The 16,672-nt window shown below is 33.2% G+C and overlaps 1 protein-coding gene across 8 annotated transcripts in view; it reads right to left on the bottom strand.

Moving 5' to 3' along the window:
• LOC113497855 (zinc finger protein castor homolog 1-like) overlaps nt 1-16,672 on the bottom strand; it is a 76,243-nt gene that overhangs the window by 6,210 nt on the left and 53,361 nt on the right. For all 8 annotated transcript variants that reach the window (XM_026877602.1, XM_026877604.1, XM_026877605.1 and 5 more), the window contains 5 exons: nt 3,019-3,103; nt 2,551-2,677; nt 2,111-2,251; nt 531-732; nt 94-316 (listed from right to left, as the gene is read on the bottom strand). In XM_026877602.1, coding sequence (XP_026733403.1) covers nt 94-316; nt 531-732; nt 2,111-2,251; nt 2,551-2,677; nt 3,019-3,103 — 778 coding nt within the window. The remainder of the gene's footprint in view (nt 1-93; nt 317-530; nt 733-2,110; nt 2,252-2,550; nt 2,678-3,018; nt 3,104-16,672) is intronic.

The raw sequence follows: 16,672 nt of genomic DNA, 5'->3' as shown, positions 1-16,672 counted from the left end.
TGATCGTGCATCTTCATATACTTTAAATTCGAGCCAACTTAAAATGTTGTTGCCAATTTTACCCAATGTCGATGATATCAACAAAATACTTACCCGAAACTCATTTCCTGTTCCTTCCTCTCATGCTTCCTCTTATGAGTGAAGATCTGGCTGCTGGAGTGCAGGACATAGTTGCAATGCGGTCTGATGCAGTGGATATGGTTGCAGGTCTTGCTGAACCGGCAGTCGCGGTAAGGACAGGCTTCATTCTTCATGTACTTCTTAAAGCCATCCTTAGAAAGCGCCTCATCTTTTATATGATAAGTTTTATGTTTCTCTGCAAAGAAACAAATGTTATGAGAAACACATTGTTTTAAAATCATCAAACCCTACAAAGTTGCAACAATCAAAATATTTATTTCAGATGTTTTTCTAAGAACGAATCAAAGTATTGAGCCGTGTTTGTTTAATTGAATGATTCTTTTAACGAGTCATAACACTATTGTGTTTTACAATTTGTGCATTTTAAAACAATTCTTGTATCTACGCACCCATATCGGCCTTGTTTTTGAAGGTGTATGTGCATCCGGGTCTTCTGCAGTGGAAGTGCGTGGTCCGCTGGCCGGCGAAGACGCAGTGAGGAGCAGCACAACTCTCAGTGGCCCTGAACCTCTGGAAACCTTCTTGGAGAATCGCGGAGTCCTTTCGGTGGTAGTTAGCGTGCATTTGCACGTCAGATGTTGATATGTATACCTGAAAAGGGAAAGGAGGTTAAATTAGGTGCAAAGTTATATCGGTACTGATTTTGAATTTGGGATTGTGGTTACGAAAAATTCGAAACGAGATTTTATTTCTATGATAAAGAAATGCTCTATTCAATTGAATTATGATTCATATATTGCAAATTGTTCTATTACTAAACGCTACACTTGATTAAACATGAGTTACGTCAAGCATGACTTTAGGGAGATCATGTTTAATATCCCATCACTGCTTTGAATTATCACAGCTGGAAGCTTCAAATCTGAATTACTTTATACAGAAACAAGTAAAAATCAACACTTATTATACAAAGGGGTTCTTAGAAATATTAATTGGACAACTTTCATTATAAACATTAAGTTCACTTGTTTGTAAAAAGTCCAAAGGCTCGTAGATAATAACAAAATAGTATCGCATGAATAGACGGTTCAAATATTAATTACACAACTGAATACGAAATGAATTTGTAGAAATGGTATCAATTAGTTTGATTCTAGTACAAGCTAATGATAAGTAGTAATGTACTTATAAATGTAACAATGTATGAAGGTACTGACAAAAAAGCATATCATTCGTTCCAAGAAATAAAAAGAAAAAAGGCGTATAATTTCTGCACGATTCTTACTGGAACGGGTGATTACGGTCAAGATCTTGCTAATTATGAAGTTCTAGAATTGTTAATGAGGGATTTGAATATATCAGCTTTTGTTTGCAAGTTAAAGATGATGATTTTTTTGAGAAAGTTACAATTCTTGCTACTGACCACCGTGTAGCGAAACTTGAAGTTAAAGACGAAATCAACTTCGTTAATAAGAGGATTAGTTAATGGAATTATATTAACTACTGACTAATAACGCAACATAACTTATGCACTACACCAGTTTAAAAAACAATTCCAAGTAATAAGTACACGCCGAATGAAATGAAACAAAAAACCTAATAACTTTATCCTGACCTTATATTTTACTGCACAATGCAAAAACTGGTAAAGACAAATCAACCGTAATTGATGACACATTGAATTAAATTGATAAATGAGTACTAGAAAATGTAGTCATTGTAAACATAAAGAAACTAATAAATCAAGTAACATCCTGAGTAGAAGAAGCACATCTGCTAATCACAATTGCAATCGGGAGGAAACAGCATCCTGGCTTTGTACTTAAAGTTTTACTGCGATCGAGGCATCGATTCATAAAGATTAGTGCTAAGACAAATATTAAGCAGATTTAATGCAGTAACTTTACGGATAAACTTTTTTTCCATGACGTTGATTAAACAATGAATGAAGCAAATAATAATTGTCTTAGAAGGAATCTTAAATAGAGAAAGATGCCCAAAAGTATTTTAAGTATGTTAATTATCTTACCTTATCGCAGCCATCTTGAATGCAGTGGTAATGGGTCTGGCTGCGGTTGTGAGGGCAGTCGGTGAACCTTTCAGAGCAGTCATCCAGAGGAGAATACCTCATGAAGCCATGAGCTAAAGATTCGTCGCGTTTCTTGTGCCACTGCAGAAGGAAGATATTATTTAAGGTGCTGATGACTAAGACAGTGGTTATGGTTAAAAAAATATTTAAACTGATATTAAAACTATCAGTCATCATGACCATAACTATAAAATTTATAATTAAACAAATATGTATTGACTGTGGTTGAAAATGATAATGATTAGAAAGAGCAAATAGCAAAACTTTTAAATCGGACAATTCTACCACAATAAGAATTATGAATTAATATTAAAGAGTACAGTGTTACGGGACACTGACACGGAGCAATGAATAATAAGGATGGTGATATTGAAACTGACCTTGAAGTGCCTGATCATCTCTTCTTTCTTGCAGAAGACCCTGCCGGTGCAGTCCATGCAGTGGAAGTGTTCCCGGTACCCAAGATCCTTGCAGTACGATGAGCCACATTCTAGAGTCGAACTGTACCTATAGAAATTAAAATATCGAGTTAACAATCAGACAAAACTATAAAGATAACTATAGATAATCGATGGGTAATAAGAATGAAATCGTTCGTGAAAGATATTAAATTATTAATCTTATTTCGGCTTAGAAACCTTTTCTCCGAGATAAAATCAGACCAAATCATATATCAGCAATTAAAACCATTACATAAATTATATCCAAATGTAGTCAAGCAAAAAACACACCTCACCATGACTCCTGATAACAATTTAATAATCCGAAATGATCACGAACAATTCTCGCTTAGTTGAACATAAAAAGTGACAGGTAAATTATTAAAAAAATAAGTTCAGTAGTAATACCTCTTAACGTATCTAGAGTAATCGACCGTTGTATGCAAAGAATTCTTCCTCGCCTGGTCCAAGTGGTTCAACGCCGAAAGCAATCCTAAACAAAAAAGAAAAAACATGTTGATACAAAACAAAAAACTGTATTATGCTAATATATCGAAACAATCATAACTAACGATATATTCAACCATTCCTTTTCCGTCAAACTTATTCTTTTGTTTGGAACAGCCAAATCACCTCCATGCATCATATTCAAACGAACAATGCTGTTTTCATCATATTTTAAAACTAGCGAGTCTTTTACTTCGTTATCGTACGCGTTTGCGTTACACACTCGATAGTTAGAAGTTTTTAGTTTAAAAACAACTTAAACGTCGGGCGGGTTGTGTAACGGCCCCTCCCCGTATCAAGTTTTGGAGTATCAAATAAATTATTATGGTAATTAATCAATGTTTTCTCCTAGTCACTGCGGAGCGGCCCATTGTGAGTGATCGTTGACTCTCCGTCTATGTACACTCCTGCACGAAACTGTTTTTGTGTATCGATTCGTTTTTTTACACCACACAAGATCTTATCTTTTAAATAGAAACGAATGTGTGGACCGAGAATCGAATGTTTAACACGTTGAAATTTTTATTTGGGAAATCGAAGCGTTTCATATTGATGTTACGGTTAAGATTAAGTTTAAATGTGCTTGCTAAATTAGTTCGCGATCTTGCAAATAAAATAAATGGTCGATTAGGAATTAGAAATATAAAATGTTTTATATTTATGAGAAAGTCTTTTGAAGAATTCTGTTTCGTCAAACAAAAATATATTTTAACCAAGAAATTTGGACCATGACTTATATTTCCGACTGTCAAAAATTCTTGTCCATTGTCTCTTTCCCATTTCTAGTTAACACTTTATCACACAACATTACAAGACGTAAACGTATGTATTGTATTGAAAACTCGCGTGTAAAGTTTTAAAGAGAATTAAACTTGAGACGTTGATGTCGAAATACCGTCGCCTTTTTTACAAAATCGTTTTTGAAAGACGAATTAATACCTATACTTATGTAGATTAGAGTTGAAAACACAATGGATGTTAACATGTACCTAGATAATTTGGTGTGTTACATAAGTCGTGCATGAATCGTGATTGTAATAACGGATGGGGTTTAGTGAGAGCAGGTTATTATTAATGAATGAGGGAACACATATTCTAATGTTTAGGGTTGGCAAAATGTTGGAAAAGTTTAAGAAATTTGTAGATGGTGAAACTTTAAAAAGAGTACCTTTAAAAAAGGGATTTTGGTAAAACATTTCAAATAATCAAAAATCTTTAGTAATAAAACAAACAATTTTGATAATGAAGAAGTAGATAACAGCAAATGTTTTCCAGATTCTATTAGGTAATTTTACATTATAGATGGTATAGTAGTAGCTAATGATGTTGTCAGTAAAATAGAACTCGATATAGCAGCCCTAACACACTCGGATGTAACCGTAGTTAATAGCTCACGATTTGTTAGCGATAGTGCGAATATAGAAAAACAATTGTACGTCGTGTTTATTGCCTTAATTTATGGAGATTAAAGTTTAGATAGTTATAAGATAGTTAACGAAAACAGTGCATTATAAAGCGGATGTGATAGGAAAGAAAATTTATACAACACGAAATAGTAATAAAATAAGAAACTAGATCAGTAAAGATGAGAAATGTAGCAAATCCATCACTTTTCGATAGCACGGAACTATTCATCATTTTAATTATAAGCTTAACACAGTTATAATTGAAGCAAGTTTGGATCAAACTAAAGTGTATTACAAACACGATTGGAGCCGATAAAAAGTAGTATCCCGTTAACATGGTTTTAGGCAAATTAATTTGGTCTGCAGCAAAAAAAGGAATTGATTTCTATCTTTCAGATGAATCTAGGTCTCTAAAATGAGATCGTAGATACGATGTTACTGTCTGTCAATAAACTTTATATCTTAAACAATTCTCATAACTCAAACATCATTGACGAAGAGTTATTCTTAATTAACATTGCCCATATAAATGCTGTACCGACGGAATATTAAAAATGTACGTGGCGCCTTAAAATTTCGAATAGCGATGGTACCAAAAAGACAATGGGTGTTCGAATCAGATAAGTACCGACATAATAAACATCCATAATACGGTGGTAGGTTTTTTAGGAAATTTCGTAAGATATTGTGCCGGTTCATTCAGCCGAAACAATGGCTCCTCATAATGTCCTACATAATGGGGTTTTGAACTCGTTCAACGGAACCACGAGTGATCGAAAGTTCTTAGTATTGGGATTTATGATTCCAAGGAAATTGGGTGGGGACTTCCTTTTGAATTTGATTGCAGTTGACAAAGAACTTATTGACAAATTCATTGTCGTGAAAGTATTTTGAAGTATCACCAATCATCCAACAAAATTAAAGGCAAATTATCTCTGAATTTAAATGAAAAGTAGAAATATTAAATTCAATAAGTTTACTTTAAAATGCAACTAGTAAATATACACTACTGAAACTGTAAAATTGATTTTCATTCGATCCATAAAACAGATTCGCTCCGGTCTTACTAGAACTATTTTTTTTAGATCAGGATGTTAAATAAACAGACAAAGTGGATATAAATGTACATAATGACTATACGGATCAACGTGCGACTCCAGAAATAATCATGACGGTACAAATGAAAAAAACAACAAAGCCACAACTGAGCGTTGGTAAAAAATAAACAACGAAATCGATATAATTCACACGTTTCTAGAGTTCCGACGGATGAGCGAAACACATTGCTTGCTTTATCTTCGAAACTATTAAAGTAATTTGCATTACTCATTTCCAAGCACTTGAGGTTTATGCAGTAGCCTTTTAAAGAAACGTTTTGAGATAACTTGCTTCACGAGCTTGGTATGTTTTGATAAATTGTTTCGAACGCCCCTCGTTTAGCCGTATCATCGACTGATGAGTAACTGACTGATGGTACTGAAGTTAAGAAAAAAACTGCTTTCATTTCTCTTGTAGCAAACTTACTAAATTCCATTTGCCTTCGTTATCGAGATAATATAAATACAGAACATTCGGTACGTGAGAGCAATCCATAATTTTTAAATTTCTTGAGACAGCTGTGACCTAAGAAGGCTTGGGAATCCACATAATCCTTCCTTGGCATTTAGTTAAGTGGAAAACGAATAAATGTCACTACAGTACGTTTTCGGTTCCCATTTACAGTTCTATGACTAATTGAAATTAAAATGTCACTTAAGATTTAGATAAACGGATTTGTGTGGCCGATTTTAGAGTGTTGTTTGTTGAATATAGTTTCGAAATATTTGAGATCAATCAAATATGGGATTTAAAATTGTTTCCTAGAATTACTTTAAAATTATTTTTTGTGATTGGCAGCTGTTTTTTGTCTTCCTTTGTACTGGTTTCAATATTTATGAATAATAAATTAGGCGATTGATTTATAATCTTTGCTTTTGGGTATCGCTCGACTTGTACTTGAATCTAAATTAAACGAACTGCTGTAATAAATGTCTAATAATCAATCTAGTCTCAAAACATTTTTTACAATCGTCGATCACCAATCATTTCACAAATTAAAAATGTTAGTGTACTTTCATAACGCATATGATATCTCCCATTAATTATTCCATTGTCTTCACATCGACAATCAGATCATCGTGCAAGAGTTCAATAACTGCATCAATTTCTTGCATCAGTACCCGTCTTCCATCTAAATTGACATTTACTCTCTGCAAGTATGTCTAAAATGTAAATGCGGTTACTACACACACACCAATTCATGTGTGTTTGCCACCATTTGCCGGCTCGCTACGATTGTTGTATGAATTTCAACTTTATTCAAACCGTGTAAGGAAAAACTTGTTTTGTTCGACTGCAAATTCGAAACATCTTTGGGAATACGTGTCCAGCTTAACCTGATATGTAATGTTGATTACTTTATTAATGTTTTTATTGAAACGAGAGATCAAGTTAAGTTGGGCCGTGTGGTCAATGTGATAGTACATTTAAGTGAGGCTGTATCGTATAGGAGGTAATGAGGCGGGGCGATGGGTGTACGTACGGACAAAGATCTGACTATTGACATACACGAGATCATCTATGTATAAGTATCTACTTAGAATTCTTAAGCTTATTAACAAGTTATGATGTCGAAGACTTGTTTTGTGGCTTAAAATATGAACAGTCACAAAAACAGAAGATGAAATACTTACGTACGGTCATCGATAAGGAATGATATTGAATACGTACACATATGGAAGTTCCCGCATATCTAATTGAATAAAAATATGAATCTTCATCCCAATTTGTATAGAAACGCGATGAATCATATCATTCCTTGTAGCGTTACGTCAATTGATGACCAATTTAAGTGTTCTGTTGAAAAGGCATTTTGTAGCCAACTTTAACCTTTATGTCTGAGAATTACGTTTCAAAATCGAATGTTAAATTATTTTAAAACATGAATAACACGTTTGTCATATCTAAGTACTTTTTATTACAATATTTCGTTTCAAGATGTACGGATAAGGGGCCTACGCGTCTAGTTTTATTTTTCCAAGGATCTCTGGGTATTGTAGGTGCAACATTGAAAATAATTTTAAATGTTTTTCTATAGTAACAGATGGAATTATTTTTCTTAAATTCTTATCGTTTGGTATCTCCAAATCTTTCTTTGTTATTTTAGTTATTGTTACGCGATTTCTCCGTAATTTATTCCAAAGTTTGATTTTCCTCATGATTTGTTAGGATGATAAATGAAAAAATTCTCGGGGTTTCCCAAGGTTTCATTTTCGGTCCACATCTAACAATATAACAAAGAGTTGTCAATCACAGAAGCAAGAATGTTGAATTTAAACGTTAGACGAAGACCATCAGTTATATTATAATTGCCATGTATTGTGTACAGTGTAGTTAATTGTCCATATTAAAGTTAGTAATGATCATTAATTACTTGCCAATATGATTTCAGACGTTTACACGGACCAGGCGGTCGTAAAGTTAAGTCGGCGGATGAAAGAGCCGAGATAATTATGAACGTACGCATGCGTAGATCAAATCGGGATCCATCGATCGATAAGGGATCTAGATATGTTGCACCGGCGATCACTTGTTCGTATTACGTTTGTTGATGGCAATTTTATGTGCTTTGTAACGCCGGATGACGTTCGCTTTTACACGTTGATTTGTTTATAGATAGATATTGCGATGATATTTCTTATCTTTTATTAAATCTTTGCTTCGATTGTGTTTGTAGCGTGTGCTGTTATGGTGTTATTAAGTAACACTTCCGCATATAGCAAGTCTTATTCTTCATTAAGCTAATCATCGTCTATTCGTTAGTTTATTCGATCTCTCTTAGAATCATTTTTAATTTTAAATGCCTCCTACGCTATTGGTATTTAATTTATACCTACAGGCGTTGCGAGCGGCCTAACAATGTCTATGTCGATAGCAAGAGATTGAGCACGCCATGATCACATTATACTGGGCTGTGCATCTTCGTCTTTGTTCGGCCATCTCCGTCGACCGGCGCACGCGCTGATTGGAGTAAATGATTCCGCATGATCTTGTTTGGTTTTGTTCTGTTTACTCTGTCTCACTTGATGGTATACAGTTTTGTTTTTAGTTTTGTACGAGCAGTCAATTAGAGCGGACGTTTTTTGTTTTAAGAAAGCTTTGACATAGATTTCTGTTGTTTTAACTTTTGTTTCGAGATGTTAATGAACTAACATTGATTTATAAGCTTTTAACACAAATTACACAACTTTTTTACGTCAAGCCCGAAAATTATGTATCAATGTGTTCTTTTTTGTAGCAAAGAAGGAACGTCGTATGCGTGAATAACATTTTCTCGATACACGACTGGTCTAATCTGAGGGGCGTGGTTTAAAATACAAAATAGGTAATTGGCTTGCGAATAGAATATTTTTATATTCTAAATGTCAATGCGATGCGGTCACACGATATATAAAGAAAAACGGGTCATTATTAGAATAATGATGTCTGGCCACTCTGGCCAGAATTATCGATATTCTTGACTGACTTAAGACAAACAAAAATCACACTTAACTGTAAGACGATAAGATAAAATTTTAAAATACATAACCAACAATATTCCGAAGCTAAAATTATTTAAAAACTTGAAGAAGTAAATGAAAATGAAGTAGTATTCCGACATTGTACCACTGAATACTTCAAATAGCGAAGCTCCATTGTAAATAACGACAATTACTTCACCTCAAGGTGGCCTACCTCACTACATAAACAAACACTAATTGAAAGAAAAAGAAAATAAATTAAAAACTAAGAACATAAAGGGGGCAAGTCATGATGGATAGACGAGCACCGACGGTCGACATCGTGGATCGATTATGTGGATTAATGCGGCGATAATCGATACTTTTTGCTCGATTTTATATCGATTCTTTTTGTTTCCGAGCAGGTGATATCGAGTGCTCCATGCAGGTACGATTCGTATGTATTATCTTTACTTTATGGATCTCATTATCGATTTAAAATATCAAGATTGTAATAAATCTTTGGAAATTTTGTTTCGGTTTTGAGATATCGTTTGAGAATTAGTTGGGATTCGATTTCGTTTTGTGTAACTTTCGGTTACCTTACAATGAAGAGCTTAAAAAGCTCTTCATTGTAAGGTGTTCGAAAGTTTTGAATATGATATTAAAGTATCATCTTTATTAAAAGTATTTATTATTATATATATTATTTTATTTCCCTCGGTTTGCATTTCTGATCACAACTAAATTTTGAAACAATTTTCATAATGAATGACTACAAGACCAATTAGTATTTAGAATCGAAGTAATTACTAACAGTGCCAATGTGTTAACTAAACATACAAACAGACAGTCAACATAAATTATTTGTTGAAATGTGAAAATCTTGAAAGTTGCAATTAGTGCGGCGGTTGGTCTTAAATATGATTTATTAGCAGATGAAAGGACATTCTAAATAAATCATAATATTACTGAGATGACGATTTAAACTTCTGAACGATTTAAATTACTTTACCGTGTTCATTTACCGTCACATATGAGTATTCTAAAACATGTGGGAGTTAATGGAAGTGATGGAAACAAACGATACAGATAGGTACAGTACTTATAATTTTAAAGGTTTTGTTTACGTATTTTAAAGTTTCATTTTATGTATATTATTGTGACTTTGTTCGTGCTTGTCTGTTTTTGTTTTGATGGACGCACTTATCTCAGTACTAGACGTGAGAATTGATGAAGAACGATGCGCTTTGATCTTAATCTGACAGGATTTTTTGGTACCTCATTTAGTTCTTCCAGAAAAGGTGAAAAAGGTAATATTTTATTGGACATTTCGCATATGAAATGTCAAAAGCAAATTACCCGAATTGCTTGCTAATTTAATTTTGCGATTCTCTAAAATTGTGTGAGTCATTATTCAATGCAATGAATTATACATTAGCATTCGTTTAATACACGGAAATATTTGTAATACACCTCTTGTTTGCTAATTTAGTATAACTGACAACTACAGATTACTTCATATTTTCAAGTAAACGTCATTTTTGAATTGTTATCCATTCAAACAGATTATTTCCGATTGTTCTCTCTCAGGATGACATTTTGGTACCATGCAAGTAGAGCCTACTTGAAATAAAACCTTTTTGCTTTTATTTTGATTCCAAATTTGAATTAGCAACGTGAACACGACTGTATATTATATGAGAGAGGATTTTTCTCCAATAGTGGAATTTGAATTGGGTCGTTTCATTTCGTCAAGTTATCAAGGCGTTTTAACTTGCAATATATTTCAACATTTTACTCAAAACTCCCTTACAATATAAACTTGTAGAGGTTGATTAAGTATTGTCATTTAAACTCCAGCAAAAAACCGAGCATAAAATCAACAAACCTTTATAATGTAACTTCTAACTGAAGAAATATGGATTGTAACATTAAAGTGCTTACAGGAATGGTAAGAAATAAATAGACAACGCAAAGTAAAGAGCTGTACCGTAAAGGTACCTTTTACCTTTTATAACATAAAAAGGACCACTAAGGCCTGTCCGGGTCATATTATGCATTATAATTCTATACAAAGATACAAACTGCAAAAGTCAAATGAATATGCAAACGCGACTCTGCATGTAGTGCGATTGAGTTATTGTGATCGCTCGCCTGTGTGCGTGGAGATACGCGTGCGTACGGCGCATGCGCGAGCCGCCCCGCGCGTCTGTGTGATGCGCACACGCACCCGAAGAAATGCATATTTTATGACGTCTACTCACATTCTGTGCGGTGCCACAAAGAAATTATACGCGCATTAAATCCGTGGAGGTGTGATTTTTTTTTATTCATACCCTCTTTTTTTGCTTGTGACCTTCGCGAGAATTTTAGATAGGTTTTATTTAAGATGGCACGAATGAAACGAGACTGATTCGTTTTATATTCGGAACGAAGTTGCGAGTCCTTGTTTCTGTATTGTTAACGATGCAGCGGAATTAAACTTATCTTTTGGAACTAACTTTTTGGGTAAATTTCGATATTCAGAAAATAATGTTATGGTATCAAGACCAATAATTCAATGAAGTTAAAATAAAACGTTAATTATGCGTAACTAACAATATTATGAAAACTTTAATGACCAGAATCCCAAAAATTCGCAAATTGCTCTGAAAAAAACACATGCATTTTTTTAGCACATCGGCTCCATAGTTCATTTTCTCGAGAGGATACGAGAGGCAGAGTCTATGTTAATTACCAAACAGTGATGCACATGTGCCTCTCAATGGATCCACTGTCCTGCGCAGCGGAAGGATTCATATCCTTTAGATACGAGTACTGTTGCTAAGATACATGAGTATATGTAGAGGTGGGAGAAGGGGAGGTAGTATATTTATCTGATATTTTATTAGGATACTAGGATGAACTAGTATCACCTGTACTAGTAAGTGACCTAGTATTACCTTGGCTAAGAAGAGATAGCTTTAACTAAATTGTAAAGATTTGAAAATAAGAGTCTGAATTTAGAAAACTATAAAACTATCTAGGTTTTATTTGTATGAGTTTTGCATATTGGTGAAGGAATATGTCTTTTAGTCGACTTATATGACTTGGCTAAAACCGTTTGATTTTATATGGCCTTTAATTAACTATTAAGGCATACTTATAAGATTAATTAGCAAATCTGAAAGCATCCAAAACACATCCGTCATCGCAATTATTTCTCAAAAACTCGTTGCCCATAAAATCTTTAACAGTTTTAATTTTATACTTAACTCAATAAATTGGAGTTATAAATTAATAAATTTCATAGTTTTGAACAGGAAATAATCGGATTCGTCAATTTTAATAACTTCTAACTAGTAACAGTTAATCGTAATTATAAGATGAGTTTAATTTTAATGTTACTTCGATCTGATTTCCGCAAATTTTTGAACCGATCGCGAAATTGCCGGTATGACATCAAAAGATGAATCCGGATACGGTGGCTAACTAGTTAATAAAAAAGATAGTAATTAACAATAACAAGTTTGTCAAATTAAACCATTTTTACGAGCAATCCATATAAGAATTGTGTAGTTAATGTAAAGAAATCATTTCGATCAAAATCTAATTTAGAGTACAACCTCTAATCGATTTGAATCGATTAATTAATCGATTTCGAGCGATCTCGACTAAATTAGAACATACATACGTATGATCACGTACTTTTGTTTAACCAGTTAAGCGTAATTTGTTTTACAAAAGTGGTTCCGTACTGTTTAAACAATATTCATGTCTTTGTGCCTAAAAAGAGATCAACGTTATAATGATTTTTTTTATAATATAACTTTTCTTTTAAATTCGGAGACTTATAAGTTTACGTGTTAAAAAAAAACAAAAATAACACTCTAATTTGAATTGATTTAAAATTCTACGCTTTCAGATGTTTTCTTATTTAATTTTCAAATATACACACGTAAAATATCAATTAAAAAGTACAAAAGTTTAAAGTTAAAAAAAAAACGCTTTAACTAAAAGAAAACCTTCACATAGTTATCCATAGAACCCAATATTTCAACAACCGAACAATCTGATTTAAACAATAAAATATCCACGAAACACGAACGCGGCCATTTAATTACAATAATTAACAAATTTCTGTATAAATTATAACTCTATCGCCTCGGGAACATTTCCAACTAACACAATTTGTTTAGAGTGAGATACAAGATACTAATCTTTTACGTAAGAAAGAGATGAAAGATGTTAAAAATAATATAATCGATGATTATTATCGGACAATCGGATGTCACTTTTATATAATTTATTTCATGAGTTGAGATATAAAATGAGACTATCTCATGCGAAAGTTCTGTTATTGTTTTGTTCCTTTTATTTGCGGATCTGAGTGTTCACGCTAGTAATTTTAAAAGGTGCAAACAGATATGTATCAACATTGATTTTAAATTTCATTAAAATATAGTTGTAGAGTAACAAGGAGTGTAATAACAGATAAAAAGTCTAAATAAACGATGACTTTCTTAAGGGATTAAAGTTACTTTTTTTATAAGACAAAATTTCTTAGGGTTATGACCAGAAAAGTTAACACAAGGCACAAGACGCTTGATAACTTTATACCTTCATTTCAATAAGAAGTAGTTTCTAAATCAGTTTAATTATGTGTGGAATCTTTTCAAGTTGATAAAAGTTTAGCCTAAGAGGAGGCTGACGATTGTCATAGCTATCACCAATAACAAGTGGTTGCCATGGTTACCTTACGCCATAACTAAAATTAATCATAATCTTCCAACTTATATAATAATAATTATATAGATATAATAATGTTTTTAATTTAATCTTATGTTAATGTATTATTACAAACGGTCTCAGCTGTGCTCAGGCATTAATTTGTATAAATTGTCATTGAATTTATTCTTAAGGTTTTAAAATATTAATGAGAAAATTTACGACTCAATTGTCAACTAATGTTATGTGTAAGTGCGTTTTATATAAAGAAAAAAGAACACCCCTTATTCTTTTAATAAGCTGTGTGGACTCCTTTTATGTTTCAAAGAAAATCTTTTCACCTAAAATAATTACAACTGTCATAAATGTGCTGACAATTGTAGCACAGGTTGTTGTTGTACAGGTATTGTATCATTCAAGAGTAAGTTACTTACTTCAATTAAATGATTCAGATATTAACAGATTGTCATATATTAGAGATTCGCTTTAATTTCATTTTTTTCCGTACTAAGCTATACCTACACGCTATTTCGAAATTCAATCAAATAGTCAAAAACGCATGATCATGTTCATCATAAAAACATCTATCCTGGTTTGGACTCGAACCTACAACCTCCGGTATAGAACTCACTTCCACTCACCACTAGACTAACAGACCAGTCTTAATAAACGTATATACTATTATCGCTCTAATCTCAATCCTAATTCACGTACTTTAATTATAATATTACAATAATCAGCGTACAATAAAGTTAACAGCGCACTTCCCATGCTGCGGCCCGTTTGCGACGATCATGTCGCAAGCGGCTGCGACAGTCGCACGACAATAACAGCGACGAACCGGACGCGCTGAAACTAAACCATTACAAGTAAATGGGAAACGGTGTTTGTCTATTTACGAAGTCCCCCTGTTGATAAAATGGATCTACAATTGGTTGTTTTGTGATGGTTCAGCGGGTCTAGGTTTTGTTGGGAAATCTTTAGGAATGTATTACCTACCCAGCGTTGATCATCCCACTAAACCTGCTGTACGCGATGTGTCACGAGTTCGATCCTCGCGAAGGACAAATACTTATGTGATCCACGAATGCTTATTCTGAGTTTGGATGTTTTGAGAATGTGACTTAAATGTTTCTAGCACGTCACAATGATTAAATTCTTTCAAGCTGAGGAGTTGTTAAAAGTAGTCTTAATTTTTTCGTCATAATTTGATAATGTTAAAAAAAAAGCCATTTTTAAGCCAAGTGATCAATATTAATCCCTTGTCTAATATGTCTCATATTAATATAATTAGGAAATTAGAAATGACTTTATCAATTAACGAATCTCTCCTTTCCTTTCATTTTTGTTTTCCTAAACTCTACCCTCTCACTACGTTCTTAAAGTCTTTATCCTATTGCAAGATTATAAGAAAAATACATAAAAAAACACCTAAAAATAGCAACAATCTGCCACAACGTGCCCAGTAGTTTATACGCGACGTATTGTCTATTAGTGTCACCCTGCGCTCCCTCGCTCAATTGAGTGAACACGACTTTATTGAATAGATTAGTGAGTCGAGGTTTTTACAATTACCAGAGAACGGGATGTAGGGAACACTGGGCTTTATGAACATAATCTTATGACGATTTTGTAATAGGTATATAAGTTAATAAGTTATTGTTAATTGTGTCATGATGTCCAATAAACAGTTGTACTTGGATCAGTTTTGTATGCACCCGTATAGGTAAGTACTGATGTGACGATTTTGCAGTTAGAGATGTTTTTTTTTTAAATTATGATATTACTGATAAATAGTGATGGAAAATTGTGGGGGAAATTGGATTCTGCATATTGGAATCAGGAATCGAAAAAACGACAAGGAACTAGGGTAAATAATGCACAGTTGTTATGATTATGTGCACAGGATTTTGGCTAGAGGTGGGATAATAATTGATGGTTAGTATTATTATTTACTAGCGAAATTGTTTGAGATTGACAATTTCATGATAAAAAGGACCTATTATGGGCCCATATTATTCCTACAGTTGGATGTAGATAAAAAGATATTACAAGGAATAAAACTCTGATGACAAAATTCAATTCAATTCAGCGTAAAGGTTCAATGTTTTGGATGACCATAAAACAAGTTAGTCAAACACAAAGCACTAATTACCTTCATCAGTATTCAAAAACAAATTAACCCACTTTACAACTTCAAGAGCGCGTCAAAATCAATCATTATCTCGTAATTAACATAAATCCATCGAATACTTATTTTCTCAAGCTTTCTCGGTCCACAAATATCGTAAAATCATAGAACCAACCAAGTGAGGTTCATCGTACTTCAGAATAAATATTTGTCTCGAATCGTTAATTAAGACAAAAAAACGTACCAAATAGGTGATCATTGTATAAATTACTGGAGTGTCAATTTTCACGCGGTTGTGTAAGAATGCGACGGATTTTTGGATACAGAAGGTTTGTTTCCTATATTTGACAGACGCATCTCATTATGAAACAGTTAAACACTTGTTTGTATTCATAATGAGGTGGTTTTTGAAAGAAATTGAGCGGTAACTTACATTTAGACACTTCGGCTGCATAATTACTTCGAAATGTTGTTATAACTTTCGGACATTTTCAATTTTACATCTATCGTTTTTCTAGGCTATTAGGAATAAAATTATGTTTTTTGCTATTTGATTTTTTTTATAGAATCCATCAGTCTGCCCATCTATCAAAATTGAAATCTTGAATTTATTTAATAAGGAAAATGGCCACCTTTTGACACCAAATGAGTCTTGTCTTGCACGTAAGTGGCTTTAAAGAAATTAATTAAGACGCTAGAAAGTAAGTGTCCTAAAACTGCGTCCTTAACTTCAAAAACGTAATGGTTTACATTTGTGTCAGTTTAGTCAT

This window comes from Trichoplusia ni, chromosome 10 (assembly GCF_003590095.1).
Source record: "Trichoplusia ni isolate ovarian cell line Hi5 chromosome 10, tn1, whole genome shotgun sequence".
Taxonomy (NCBI): Eukaryota; Metazoa; Arthropoda; class Insecta; order Lepidoptera; family Noctuidae; genus Trichoplusia; species Trichoplusia ni.
This window is presented reverse-complemented; position numbering and strand designations above follow the sequence as displayed.